General features: G+C 47.2%; 6 protein-coding genes across 6 annotated transcripts; 2 read left to right on the top strand and 4 right to left on the bottom strand.

Moving 5' to 3' along the window:
* Positions 1–1,572: 1,572 nt before the first annotated feature.
* On the bottom strand, positions 1,573–1,764 carry CYCB2 (predicted protein; the record flags this gene model as incomplete). Its single annotated transcript, XM_002180465.1, has 1 exon — positions 1,573–1,764. A coding segment is annotated over one exon (192 nt), but the record flags the coding sequence as incomplete, so codon positions are not given.
* Positions 1,765–3,391: 1,627 nt separating this feature from the next.
* Positions 3,392–4,141, bottom strand: PHATRDRAFT_36186 (predicted protein; the record flags this gene model as incomplete). Its single annotated transcript, XM_002180464.1, has 1 exon — positions 3,392–4,141. One exon carries the CDS (start codon positions 4,139–4,141, stop codon positions 3,392–3,394), a length of 750 nt encoding a protein of 249 aa, XP_002180500.1.
* Positions 4,142–4,807: 666 nt separating this feature from the next.
* PHATRDRAFT_8096 (predicted protein) lies at positions 4,808–5,008 on the bottom strand (the record flags this gene model as incomplete). Its single annotated transcript, XM_002180463.1, has 1 exon — positions 4,808–5,008. A coding segment is annotated over one exon (201 nt), but the record flags the coding sequence as incomplete, so codon positions are not given.
* Positions 5,009–6,366: 1,358 nt separating this feature from the next.
* On the top strand, positions 6,367–7,887 carry PHATRDRAFT_36184 (predicted protein; the record flags this gene model as incomplete). Its single annotated transcript, XM_002180668.1, has 1 exon — positions 6,367–7,887. The coding sequence occupies one exon, from the start codon at positions 6,367–6,369 to the stop codon at positions 7,885–7,887; it is 1,521 nt and encodes a 506-aa protein (XP_002180704.1).
* A 447-nt stretch (positions 7,888–8,334) lies between these two features.
* On the top strand, positions 8,335–10,104 carry PHATRDRAFT_46259 (predicted protein; the record flags this gene model as incomplete). Its single annotated transcript, XM_002180667.1, has 1 exon — positions 8,335–10,104. The coding sequence occupies one exon, from the start codon at positions 8,335–8,337 to the stop codon at positions 10,102–10,104; it is 1,770 nt and encodes a 589-aa protein (XP_002180703.1).
* A 104-nt stretch (positions 10,105–10,208) lies between these two features.
* PHATRDRAFT_12620 (predicted protein) lies at positions 10,209–11,807 on the bottom strand (the record flags this gene model as incomplete). Its single annotated transcript, XM_002180462.1, has 1 exon — positions 10,209–11,807. A coding segment is annotated over one exon (1,599 nt), but the record flags the coding sequence as incomplete, so codon positions are not given.
* Between the last annotated feature and the right edge of the window lie 412 nt (positions 11,808–12,219).

Here is a 12,219-nt window from a genome sequence, read left to right as displayed (position 1 = left end):
GCGCCCGTGGTAGCCAATGCGAAAGTTCCGAGGGCGCCAGCCACTTTTCCCAACGTCTAAAACAAAATGTGCAAAATGAGACGGCGGCGAAGTCTGACTAACAGTAAATTCAATATTGGCGACTTCAAACGCTAAGCTCCTTTCAAACGCAGCTTTCCCTACAACACAGTCACAAAGTCATCAAAGAGAAAAAACGCAAGAGCTATTCGAAGTTTCTGCACTATCTGAGGTAACGTACCTTAAAAGCAACCTTGCGCTTAGAAAACTTTTCACCATTGGCCATGTCCATTGCCACACTCGGGCGGAGCGCGTTACTTTTGATAGTAGCCGGAGCAAAAGCGGAGCATGTTGCTGCGGTAGCAGCGATGATGCAAAGCGAGAACTTCATGTTGCAGTGGGCTACAAAATACTAATAGCCGATGTAACTTTTGGTATGGTGAAAAAGGTCTTTGGGCATCCCTCGGGACCACGCAGCTTTTAAATTGGAAAGGATCCGCTTCCGTCATCGTCGTCCCAAACGTCAGTCAGCACGCGTTCCATTCGGGTATGAAAACAATTTTAGGTTTTTTCTACTACTCAAAGAAATGTCCCACGACAAATCCTTACGACCGTTGTAGTACTGTGTTTGGCTTACTGTCAGAGTCCTATCTTACGTGCGCTGTCCAACTGACCAATATGATTTGACAGTGACCTGATCACGCCCAAAGGGGGATAGGCGCGAAAAAGTCCTTCCGTGACGCATCTTTGCTCACACTTTGCAAAATGTGAATTACATTCATGTGATCAAGTTCCTCCTGCTTCATTCTCCTTTCGCATGAACACAACTAACAAGAAAAGATGTACCAGAGATATTATGAAGTCCCTAATTACGACGGCATTGTACATATAATCGGACTCACTGTATGTATGCGCTTCCAAATGCCAAACAAAGATCATTTTTTATGAAGTCATTCGACGTCGTCTTCATTCATGCCGAAGATCATTTCGACCAGGCCAATGTCGTAAGGGGGGATTAGATTAGCCACTTTGAGGAATTCGCTAGTCTGATATTTGCGTTTCACGGCCACGAGCGGTCGCCTGGTGGCGGTCGACATTTCTTTGCTAAGTTTGTCAGCAATACAGCAGGCGACTTTAAAGATCAGCGAAGCTGAAAATCCTGTGTATTGCTGAAGATCTTGGTGCTGCGAAAAAAGAGAGGCAATGTGAGAAGATCATCATTAAAAATTGAAAGACGTGCAAACGAAATCTTACCACAGGAAATACGCGCGCCGCGTGGCCATCTATACGAGTAGCAGGATGGTTGAGGGCCAAGCAGACAGCCGCCGCGGCCACGAGAGATGGGCGGAACGGGAGAAACTCCGATTCCTGTAGGGTTCGTTCCAAGTAGTAACAGGCGGCAGCCTTAATTGTAGGAGAAACGATATCAAGGATCTGTAGATATCGGTTACAGAAGGGATACGCTGTTGGGGCTGAAATTTTAAATTCCAGTATGCGTAGGATACTGGCCTCCATTGCGAGAATATCCTGGCGTGAATAGGCATTGTCCGTAATGCAAACGCAATCACGAATTTCTGGGGGATAGATTTCTTCGTACTTGCTCGCGATGAGCATGGCAGTAATGCCAACCAGTTGTAGTCGCTTGCGAACAGTCTCAACTTGAGAGAGGTATCGGTCAATTATGTTGACACATAGATAAAGTGTCTCGGGAATGAGCCGGAACTTTGTGTGGACCTCCACGAGCCAATCGACCAGAATACTTCGCATGCTACTAGAAAGTTCTGGTTGGTTTTCCATATATGAAGAGACTTGAAAATCGGGCTTGGAAAGCAAGAGAAGGATGTTTGAGAAAAAGCCTTTTTTGGAAGAAAGTAACATAAACCAATGCAGACGTACCTCAACATTGAATAGACGTTGATATATGTCCGTTACATAGTCGGTGGCTTCCAACACATCAAAGCGCCGTATAAAATCATGGTGGGCAATTCCTTGAACATATTTGGAGGGATCCAAAGGGGCTCGAACCATAGTATAGTTTGCTTCGGACAGGTAATTTGGGTTCTGTGCAGTACGGGCCGTATTCGATATACGCAGCTGCAGGGTACTTTTGGTGCCCACGGACTGCCGTTCGGCCAGCGGATGATTTGAGTTGCGCAAGGTCTTTTTAGCGATTGTGCTCTGGACAGTCGGTAATTGTTGTGGCTCGGCATTTAGCTTAGCAAATACTTGATGAGCTCCATCCAAAACTTTCCTCCGGGAAATACGGGTATCCTTGGCCTTTTCAAGTAAGGCCGAGCCGTCAGTTGCTTTTGCCGAGAGTCGCGCACTCCGCCTGCGTGAGGGCTGCTCTCGCGGTAAGTCCTCTATTGCGACTTTGGCCCGTCCGTCAGAAAGCTTTCGGCGTCGAGTGTTCGACACATCCCCCTGTAGTAGAATACAGAGCCGTTAGAACTGTACGTAGATCGTTAAGGAAGGAATCTACTTGCGACGAGGGCACTTACGAATACGTTACGATGTCGGCCACCATCGGGTGGTTTTTCCTCGTCTTCATTTGCGGGCCGTTTTTCGGCTCTTTCGCGCGGCTTCCCCATTATTTAGTCAGTAGACGCGTCTTTCCTTTACAGAGAAGCGAGAAAGAGGTTTTCGTGAGCATTCAGTGCGCGTTCGGAAAACGGAGGAAGAGGTGCGGCGCAGTGATGTTTGAGCGGATTTACAACAACGAAGGTGGATATTTGTTTTGGGGAATAGCAAAAGAACAGGATCTCCGTTATACTCAGTACAACGACTGAATGTTTGCGTAGTTATCTCAAGTCGACCGTAAGGGTGAAATCTTACTTTTCCAATGAAAAAGGACGAAGCAAGAGTATGGGGAATTTCTAACCCTACGCAATCACGGCCAAAGACGTCTTTTTTCGTGCCGCTCACTTTTGATGCCGTTGCGGAAAAGCCGATCGCTTTTCTTGCATTTCCATTCGGGCTTCAGGCACGAAAGCGTGACGTCTCAGACGTTCTATATAATTGAATTTCGAACATCGATATATAGAGAGATAAGGGACATTCAAAACCACCTACTTAAATCCCCTTTGTCGCCAGATAAAACCAAATTTGTCGTCCCGCCTAGTCTGGCTTCCCTGACTGTGAATGGCGGCTATCCTTTCCGACATGTTTATTCATGAAATAAAAGAGAAATGGTATAGCCTTGCTTTACTTGGAGTGTTCGTTATGTTACATTTGTTGGACTTTATTTTGCACCGCTCGCCTTGATTTTCATACAAAAGTACTTTTTACGATGAGGATTCCACTTGTCGAGTAGTCACAAGTCTGCCTCCAAAAAAAAATGGCAGTAATCCCGGTTGGCCGACACCCTTTGCGTGGCATCTCCTTTCTGCTGCTTCTAGCCATCCGTGTCGTCATTTAAAGGAGGTGCATCCCAATCATCATCACTCGACGGGCTGTCAAGGTGGTCCAACGCCAGAAGCATTCCCGGAAATATACGACAGGACTCGTATCCGATCATTGCGTTTCGATCGCGTGCATCGACGGATCTTTTAAGAATAAGTAGTTTACTGTCCAGCATCGGTGGCATGAGATTTGCTGTACTGGAATCGAGTGGTGGAAAGCAGTCAAGCGCAAAACCTGTTTCACTAGCTACTTCCAGTAGCCGATAGGGTGTCCTCGGTCCATCTCGTGTAGCAAATGAAAGCCAGAATGTCCCGCCCGGTTTGAGCAAGGCATCTACCGTTCTCAACAGATCCAATAGAACTTGGCCGCAAGTTGAGGGATAGACAATGTCTGCTCCGACCAGACTGTCAAAAAGCTTTCCATTATCCTCGTATCGCTTTCGCAACTCATGGAGAATCGAAGCAATTCGATTCTCGTCCCCCCACCTGAGGCTTTCAATTTTCGCGACAGAGTCTGCCACGTCGATTGATATACCATTCACGGCGTAGTTTTCGCGACAGAGGTCCAGAGCTCTCTCGTCCATGTCAGTTGAGACCCATTGATTTAGCGTGGACCTTCGTGATAAACATGCAGTTATACCCGCAAGCCCGCAACCACATCCAAGCTCTAGGACGCAGTCGCCAGGATTGAACGAATTTGACGCCAAGTGCTGGCAAATCAAATGCGTAGCTGGCCAAACCATGATTCCGGTCGCATCGTGGCTCGACGAAACAATGTTATTTCCTGTCGTAGTGCTCGCGCTTTTAATAGCAATGTGTAACGTAGGCCGGGCTCCATTCCCAGAGCGGCGATAATACGTAAATTGTTCTGTGTTGTACGTAGCGTTCAGCGAGTCACCGATCGATACTGGTTGTGGCTTTTCGATTCCTGTAATCATTTGAAAAAATTGGGATAGTGTAAGAGCTGATCGGTTCACAATCTGTCGACCGCAAGAAGTGGCTTAACAGTTAATGGCGACTGCTATTTGATTGCTTGGCAAAAGTGAACGAAAACGATAAGGTGCCGTAAACATTTTGTAACGTGTTTGATTCGTCAAATGAGTCCCGATGAGCTTTCACGACTCCCATTTGTCTACAAGGCGACAACCCTCGTCTGCTTCTTCCCCATCGAAGAACTAGATCATGAACTGATCTACATAACTGGCAGTGATTAGAAGCGATTACTGATGATTACGCTTTAGCTTGGCATCAATCCTTCATGCCTACTGACAAAATGCTTCGCAAACACAAGGAGAGATTAGGAAAAATCTAACTCCCCACTGAAAAGAGCCATCTTTGAACGATTCATGGACTATAACCTTCTTAACACAGTATGTTCTCGAATAGTTTCAAGATCGTCTGCCTTTAAGCAAAAGTTCCTTAGCTTCGTTGATCTTTCCGGCCATGTATGTTGAACCACCGGTATCTGGGTGGTTCAGGATGAGCAGTTTGCGATGCGCATCCTTGATACGCTTCGGATCACTAGATTCGCGAACGCCAAGAATCAGGGCTGCCTCGCTTCGTGTCATGGTATCTTCAAAGCCGCCTTCGTAATACTTGGAACCAACACCTACACCAAACCACTTTGCAAACACGTTCTCCCGTGCGCCATCGCTCTCTTTCTCTTTTCCTTTCTGTTGACTCTCGTCGTTCACTTTCTCTTTGACTTGTTCTTCTTTTGGAGGCTCTTCTGGCAATGATGCTTGCCATTCTCTGTAGGCTTTTACGCCGCTGGATGCAGCATAAGAGACTGCAGAAAGTGCGCCTAAGCTCATCATGATCGCCACGGCTCGCTCCGGTGGTGATGTAGTGTGATAGGGTGCAACTTGAATCGACATACTTGAAAGTTCATGCCTGGACCGGTTTTTTTCTTCATCATTTTTATCATCGAGAGATAGTCGACCAGCTACCGAGTGGAAATGGCCTACTGCGGCAGCAGGACGAGTACGAGTATGTTGCCGATGTATTGCTGTGGCTAATATTGGCTCTCGGCATTGATTGCTGCGCTGAAAAGCGGACACGGATCGAAGGGCTGCGCGTTGCATATCTACACTATTGTGCTGCTCGTAAAAGACCAAAAGTATTGGTGAACGCTAAAGGACAACAAAGTACGCTAGTCACACCCCGTTTCATTGCGCTCGTAAAAACGCCTTCGTCTTTCGCGATCGTGGAAACAGGGTGAACCACTCGAATTTCCATTTGTAAGTTCGGTACCAGGAGTCAGTCACTCGAGCAGAGAAGCGAAACATTTGGATACGTACAGAGGACAGACAACATTTTTTGAAAAGCTGCGCTGACATACATGTCAGGACTTGACTGGATGAGGGCGAGCGGTAGATGATTTGCGTTCGTCGACTTCGAGTTTACGTAACAATACAATATTAATTGTTGAAAGGAGAGGCGCCACGTCCTTCAGCATAATAGATAATAGATTGAAGATCAATTTTTCTAAACAAAATCTATATCGCCTTTCCGATACCATAAATATTTCTTTTATGTCCTCAGTTTCTGCTTTTTCTCGCCAATTGAACGACCGTTCAAGTCTTTCTGTATGCTCCGCGGAAACATCGGCTCTTGTAGGGCGCGATTATCTAAATGTGTTTGCAGTTCCAATCGGAAGGACGAACAAAATTTGTCGGAAGTGAGGATTTACATACAGTCAACTCACTGTAAATGTCAAAATAAAATTGTTCAAATTTGCTGTGTACGCTACGGTGCACGCCCATATTGAAGTCTTTGGTGAGGTAGGAAATATTTGTCGCTCACATAAGCGAAAACATTGCATGCCTGCCGACATCCGTAAAAAATTGGTCGCCACATTTTCCAAGTTTTCCAGCTATAAAAGACTTCTTTCGGATCTTCGGGTATTCCACGGGCTGTTGCGAATGGGCTCACTATGTAAAGTCCAAATTGTACGATCCGTTTGACGATGAAGGTGGCGCTTGCTCTTGTGACAGCGTATTCTATCGCAGTTGTTACCGATGCTGCAATTACATTTTCAGACTTAGAAGCCGGAACAACAAATGGAAGTAGTGAACCCAGTGATGAGCAGAGATTGCGCCCTTTTTCTCGAAAAAACAGCGGTCACGGCCGGACTTTAAAAAACAAGAAAAGTAATGAAACCCCTTCTGGTAGTGGAGGGAAAGGCGACACATTCCCTGTTGGGTCTGAACCACCGTCGCCTTCACCGAAGTCCGGTGGAGAACGACCGGCTGCACTTCCTCCTTACAGCACTGGTAGCGGGAAGTCCAAACGAAAGCAACCGGAAGAGTCGCGATCTATGAAAAAGAGCGACAAATTGAAAATTGAATCATCAACGAGCTCTAAAAGCGGGAAAGGAAGTGGGAGCGGCAAAAGGAGCGGGAGTAGTAAGGCAGACAGCAGCCAAGGAAAGGGAAAGGGCAAAGGCAAAGGGGGTGGGGTTGAAACGGCTGCACCCATTGGCTGCGCAAGTGATGTAGCGCAGACAATTCTTAGTCAAGTAAATGAAGTCATTACTCGGAATCCCGAGCGATGCTGCTCGTTCGATGGACCGACCGCAGTTTTTGTAACTCATGCGTTGGCTGATTCCTCAACCATCAGCGGGTTTGAGCCCTTCTGGGACAACATTTACGGTGGAATCGAGTCAGCCAGTGATTCCGCGGGTACCTGCTTCGTGATGACTGGCTATGATTCGCAGGCAACTCCTACGAGGGATTTGGCTGACATTCTGGTCGAGGTAAACCTTGTTGCGAGTACGATCGGAGGAGTTTCTGCCATGATGTCAACCGACCCCTCCGAAGATGTTTCATTGATTCAGACGATCCGAGGTATAGCATCAAATCCAGTGCTTCCGCACATTGGAATATTCAATACCGGATACAACAACGTGATAATTGAAGCGATTGTAACAGGATTTGCACGTCTACCTTACATTGGCTATCTGCAAGACTCTGACTACGGAAAGGAAGCCGGACGCATAACTCTGCAGCTTCTGAGTGGCACAAACGCGACACCACTCTGTTTTAATGCAAGACCTGACCTCACGTTCATCAACGATCGATGTGCAACGTACTACAATGAGGTTACCGATTCGAGCGTCATTCCTCCTACCGGCGTCCAATGTAACACGGCTTCAACAGTTGATGGTATTGTTTCTAAAATCGTAGACGCAAATGCCAACGCGGTTTGGTCACACGTGGACTGTTGCTCTGCTGTAGCCGACGCGGTCGCCAGAGTGCGATCAATGGGTAAATCAGTGATTGCGGGATGCATGGACATGGATACTAGCGGAGGCAAAGTGAATTTTATAACCACGCAACCAGTCGACCTGCAAGCATTTCAAGCCAGCACCTGGGTCAACTTTCCATTGCTCCAAGAAATGGACGGGAACGACGGTAGAGGGGTGCAATACTTTCCTTCACTACAATCGCTGGTTAATACGGCTGTATTCAACATCGTAAACTTATGAATGGAATTCTTTTGTTCTTCGTCTTCCTCCTTCTGATATCGTAGTTTGCTGAGGCTGTATGAACAGTGTAGGGTGATCTACACTCCTCTAGCTAGGATTGTTGGCCTTGAGTATCCTTCGCGCACTCATGCAAAGTGCTGCATAGACACATATCTGACTTTACAATTAATATAAGTAGTTTTGATCTTCCACCCATTTTTTCCAATGTCAGGGAGAAAAAGTGCCGAAACTCCTCACGATAACTCTTACGCAACGTTTTCGCAATCGCAGTCACAATCAGTTCTTTTTCCTGGTTGTGACGTCACTGGTTATGGTTCCAATTGACCAACCATTTCGAGAGTTACCATCCAACAACAGCGAACAATCTGGAAGGGCCGGAAACGGTTCCTCTGGAAATCTTCGCCAGCATTATTCTGTGAAACCGATTCATGTAAGGATTTGACGAACATGGGGAAGAAAAACAAGAAAACGCGCAAGGAGGCAAAGGACCTAAATCCTGTCACGGAAGAAGCGACTTCGGAGGAAGCAGTTGCGAAACATGAACCGACTTCGGAGGAAGCAGTTGCGAAACATGAACCGACGACGGAAGAAGAAGAAGATGTGTCAATGAAAAAGAAACGCTCGGTTAGTACGAGCAGCAACGACGAGCAACCTACAGAGTCGAAGAAGGCGAAGACTGAGCAAGTTGACAGTAATGAAGATGGCGAAAAGCCCAATTTTTATGCCGAAAGTAAGGATGACACTTTCGAAAACCTGCCATTGTCCGAAAAGACGAAGTACGGATTGAACGATTTGGGTTTTACTCGCATGACACAGATTCAGAGTAAAGCGATTCCGCCTCTTCTGACAGGAAAGGACCTCATTGGAGCAGCTAAGACCGGATCTGGCAAAACTCTCGCTTTTTTGATCCCCTGTATTGAGCTTTTGCATAAAGCAAAGTTTACGTCCAAAAATGGAACGGGGGTGATTGTGATTTCTCCGACAAGAGAGCTGGCTATGCAGATTTACGGCGTTCTCCAAGAGCTTTGCACGCATGGAAAGCACAGTCAGACGTATGGTCTGATTATGGGTGGAGCAAACAGACGAACGGAATCTGAGCGCTTGGCAAAAGGAGTGAATGTCATTGTCTGTACTCCCGGTCGTTTGTTGGATCATTTACAAAATACAAAGGCTTTTGTGTTTCGTAACTTACTGGCGTTGGTCATGGATGAGGCCGATCGCATCTTAGAACAAGGGTTTGAAGACGACTTGCGCTCTATTTTGAAATTGCTACCAAAGGAAAGACAGACGATGCTTTTCTCCGCTACACAAACCAAGAAAGTCGAGGATTTGGCGAGACTTTCTATCAATCCGAAGAATTCGGTTTTTGTCGACATTCCGAGCGATACTAACTTGGCTACTGCTGCTGGACTAGAGCAAGGCTATGTGACTTGCCCATCCGACAAGCGTTTCCTTCTACTTTTCACGTTTCTGAAAAAGAACAAGAAAAAGAAGATTATGGTATTCTTTTCGTCCTGCAACTCGGTCAAATACCATGCTGAACTGTTGAACTATATTGACGTTCCTGTTATGGATATCCATGGTCGCCAGAAGCAAGTAAAGCGTACAACGACATTCTTTCAATTTTGTAAGAGCGATATTGGCACGATGTTGTGTACAGATGTCGCAGCTCGTGGACTTGACATTCCTCGTGTTGACTGGATCATCCAATTCGATCCACCGGACGATCCAAAGGAGTATATTCATCGTGTAGGACGCACAGCTCGAGGTGCCAAGGGATCTGGACGAGCCTTGCTGTTTTTGACTCCAGAAGAAACGGGATTTCTGCGCTACCTTAAGGCCGCAAAGGTGACTCTAAATGAATATGATTTCCCAACCACAAAGGTTGCAAATGTGCAGTCTCAGCTTTACCGGTTGATTGAAAGCAACTATTATCTGAATCGAGCGTCGCGTGACGCCTATCGAAGCTACCTTCTTGCATACGCAAGTCACTCTCACCGTGATATATTCAACGTGCACGAGCTGGATCTACAGGCTGTAGGTGTGGCCTTTGGCTTTACAACACCGCCTCGCGTTGATTTGGCATTTGGAAAAGAAAAAAGAAAGAAAAAAGTTGACGGCAAAACTGCCAGACTAGCTGGATCTGGGCATGCGTTCTCTGCTGACAACCCATATGGGAAACGCGATGCCTCGGACCGAAGGCAATTTTCGCACTAGAATACGAAGGGAAGACGGGTACCGACAAACTGTGGACAGCGCAGTGTTTGATTATATTAATCACTAGTCAATTCTAGATATTGGTCGTCTGAAAGCCATACCTTTTAATACCCAACTGTATGAAGGCATTCCATAAAAACGCTAGGATCCACGCGACCACCTTCTGATCCTTGTTTCGCCATTTCGGCAACCATCAAAAGCTGCTTAATACCAATAGGCTTGTTGATGGCTTTGGCAATGGCCTGTGCATCCATTTCACTCATATGAGCAGCGGTACGCAGCACCTCCACAACGTTCACAGGATCGTCCAACAAAGGAATGCTTTGCGTGACCCCGAATGCTTGGACCAATCCCAAATCCTCTAGTAAATGTGGGCAAGACGTGGTACCGATCACCAGTAAACGACGCCCTTCATCCGGCGGAACTTTTTTCAGCAAAATCAAGAGTGTCTGCAGTACAGTGTTACTGAACCGTGGTCCAATTGGAACGTAGTCAATAATGCGTTCAAGATCGTCAATAAAAATTAGCGACAATGGTGACTTGTACGAGTCCATGAACGCCTTGTGAATCATTTGGGATTTGCTCACATCTGAGTACCCAATCATTTCATCTGCGGAAATCATGCGTACGAAAGGGTACCCCGAATCGACGGCCGCTTTCGCAGCGATGGCTGTCTTCCCCGCCGATGGTGGGCCTTGCAACAAGACTGACATGAGCGGCGTTCGTGTCGATGTTCGTACTTGTTCCACCAACCGCTCCAAAGTGCCCATGAGTAAATCAAACGATTCGCCGTATGGAACAAATCCGTTCCGGTAATAAGCCTTGAGTTCTTGGCTCTTGGCACCAAATTTGGGCTCCACATCTTCCAGAGCGCGTTCAAAGTCTTCCCAGCGCAACATCAAATTCTTCGTATCGGGTGCCTTAGTCAAGTCCTTAACGTCTACGCAGCGTGTCAAGGCGTACGATGATGCGGCCTTGACGAGACCCTCAAGCTCGGCACCGGAAAAGTTCTTGCTCCGTTCGGCTAGTTCAGGCAACCGGTCCAAGACATCCTGCAGGACCCGGTTAGCCTTGCGCATGTTCCTCGTGTGAATATTAAGAATCTGCAAGCGACCGGCCGTATCGGGCAATCCAATTTCCACGTGTACTTCGAGACGCCCGGGCCGCAATAAGGCATCATCAATCATGTCTTTACGATTAGTCATGCCAATTAACAAGATATTGTTGAGCGAATCAACACCATCGATCTTGGAGAGCAACTGGTTAACTACTGAGTCCTGTACACCCGTTCCATCCTTAACCGTCCCACGCTGCTTGCAAATGGCGTCCATCTCGTCCATAATGATAATGTGTAACATAGAATTATCTCCCATTTCCAGTTGTTCCTGCTCGGCTTCTTTAAAGAGCTCCCGAATTTTCTCTTCCGACCCGCCAACGAATTTGTTGAGAATCTCCGGTCCATTGACAATTTTCGGTTCACGCGCATTGAGCGCCTTGCCAATCTGGCGCGCAATGAGTGTTTTTCCGCAGCCCGGCGGTCCATAGAGCAGCATACCACGCACGTGCGCAATGCCCATTTGCTGAATAATGTGCGGTGGCCAGATTCGTGACGCAAAGGCCCGTCGAAAGATGCGGTTGAATTCGGCGTCCAAACCGCCGATGCCTAGCTTTTCGAAATCAAAATCGTTGAGGAAAATATTTTGAGCCTGACCACCCCCGGCACCTTCGGCGACGTGCTCTCCCGTCAGGACGATTGCGGTGCACCCTTCGGCACGGGAGAAGCACACATACGTAGGCGCCAGCAATTGTCCCATGGTGGTAGTAGACGTTGCCGTTTCGTCCTTTTTCTTCTTTTTCAAATCGGCCAGACTCCCCATATTCTTGACGGTACATTCCAGCTTGGTGCCTTCGAAATCCAACGCCATAACTTGACCAATTTCCAAGACCTGATCTTCCAGAATCAGCAGTACGGTTTGCGCGAGACGTTCGCTATCAATGTCCTTGGGCTTGGCCTTGGGGTCGCGTTTTGTTTTGGAAAGAGTGTCAACGGCCAATTCGAGTTCCGCGAGTGGTGCCGGTGGATAGGGTTGTAAGGGTTGCATGGTGACGCTCGCA

Source organism: Phaeodactylum tricornutum, chromosome 9 (genome assembly GCF_000150955.2).
Source record: "Phaeodactylum tricornutum CCAP 1055/1 chromosome 9, whole genome shotgun sequence".
NCBI lineage: Eukaryota > Bacillariophyta > Bacillariophyceae > Surirellales > Neidiaceae > Phaeodactylum > Phaeodactylum tricornutum.
Note: the sequence above shows the minus strand (reverse complement) of the source record. Positions and strands in the feature narration are given on the sequence as shown.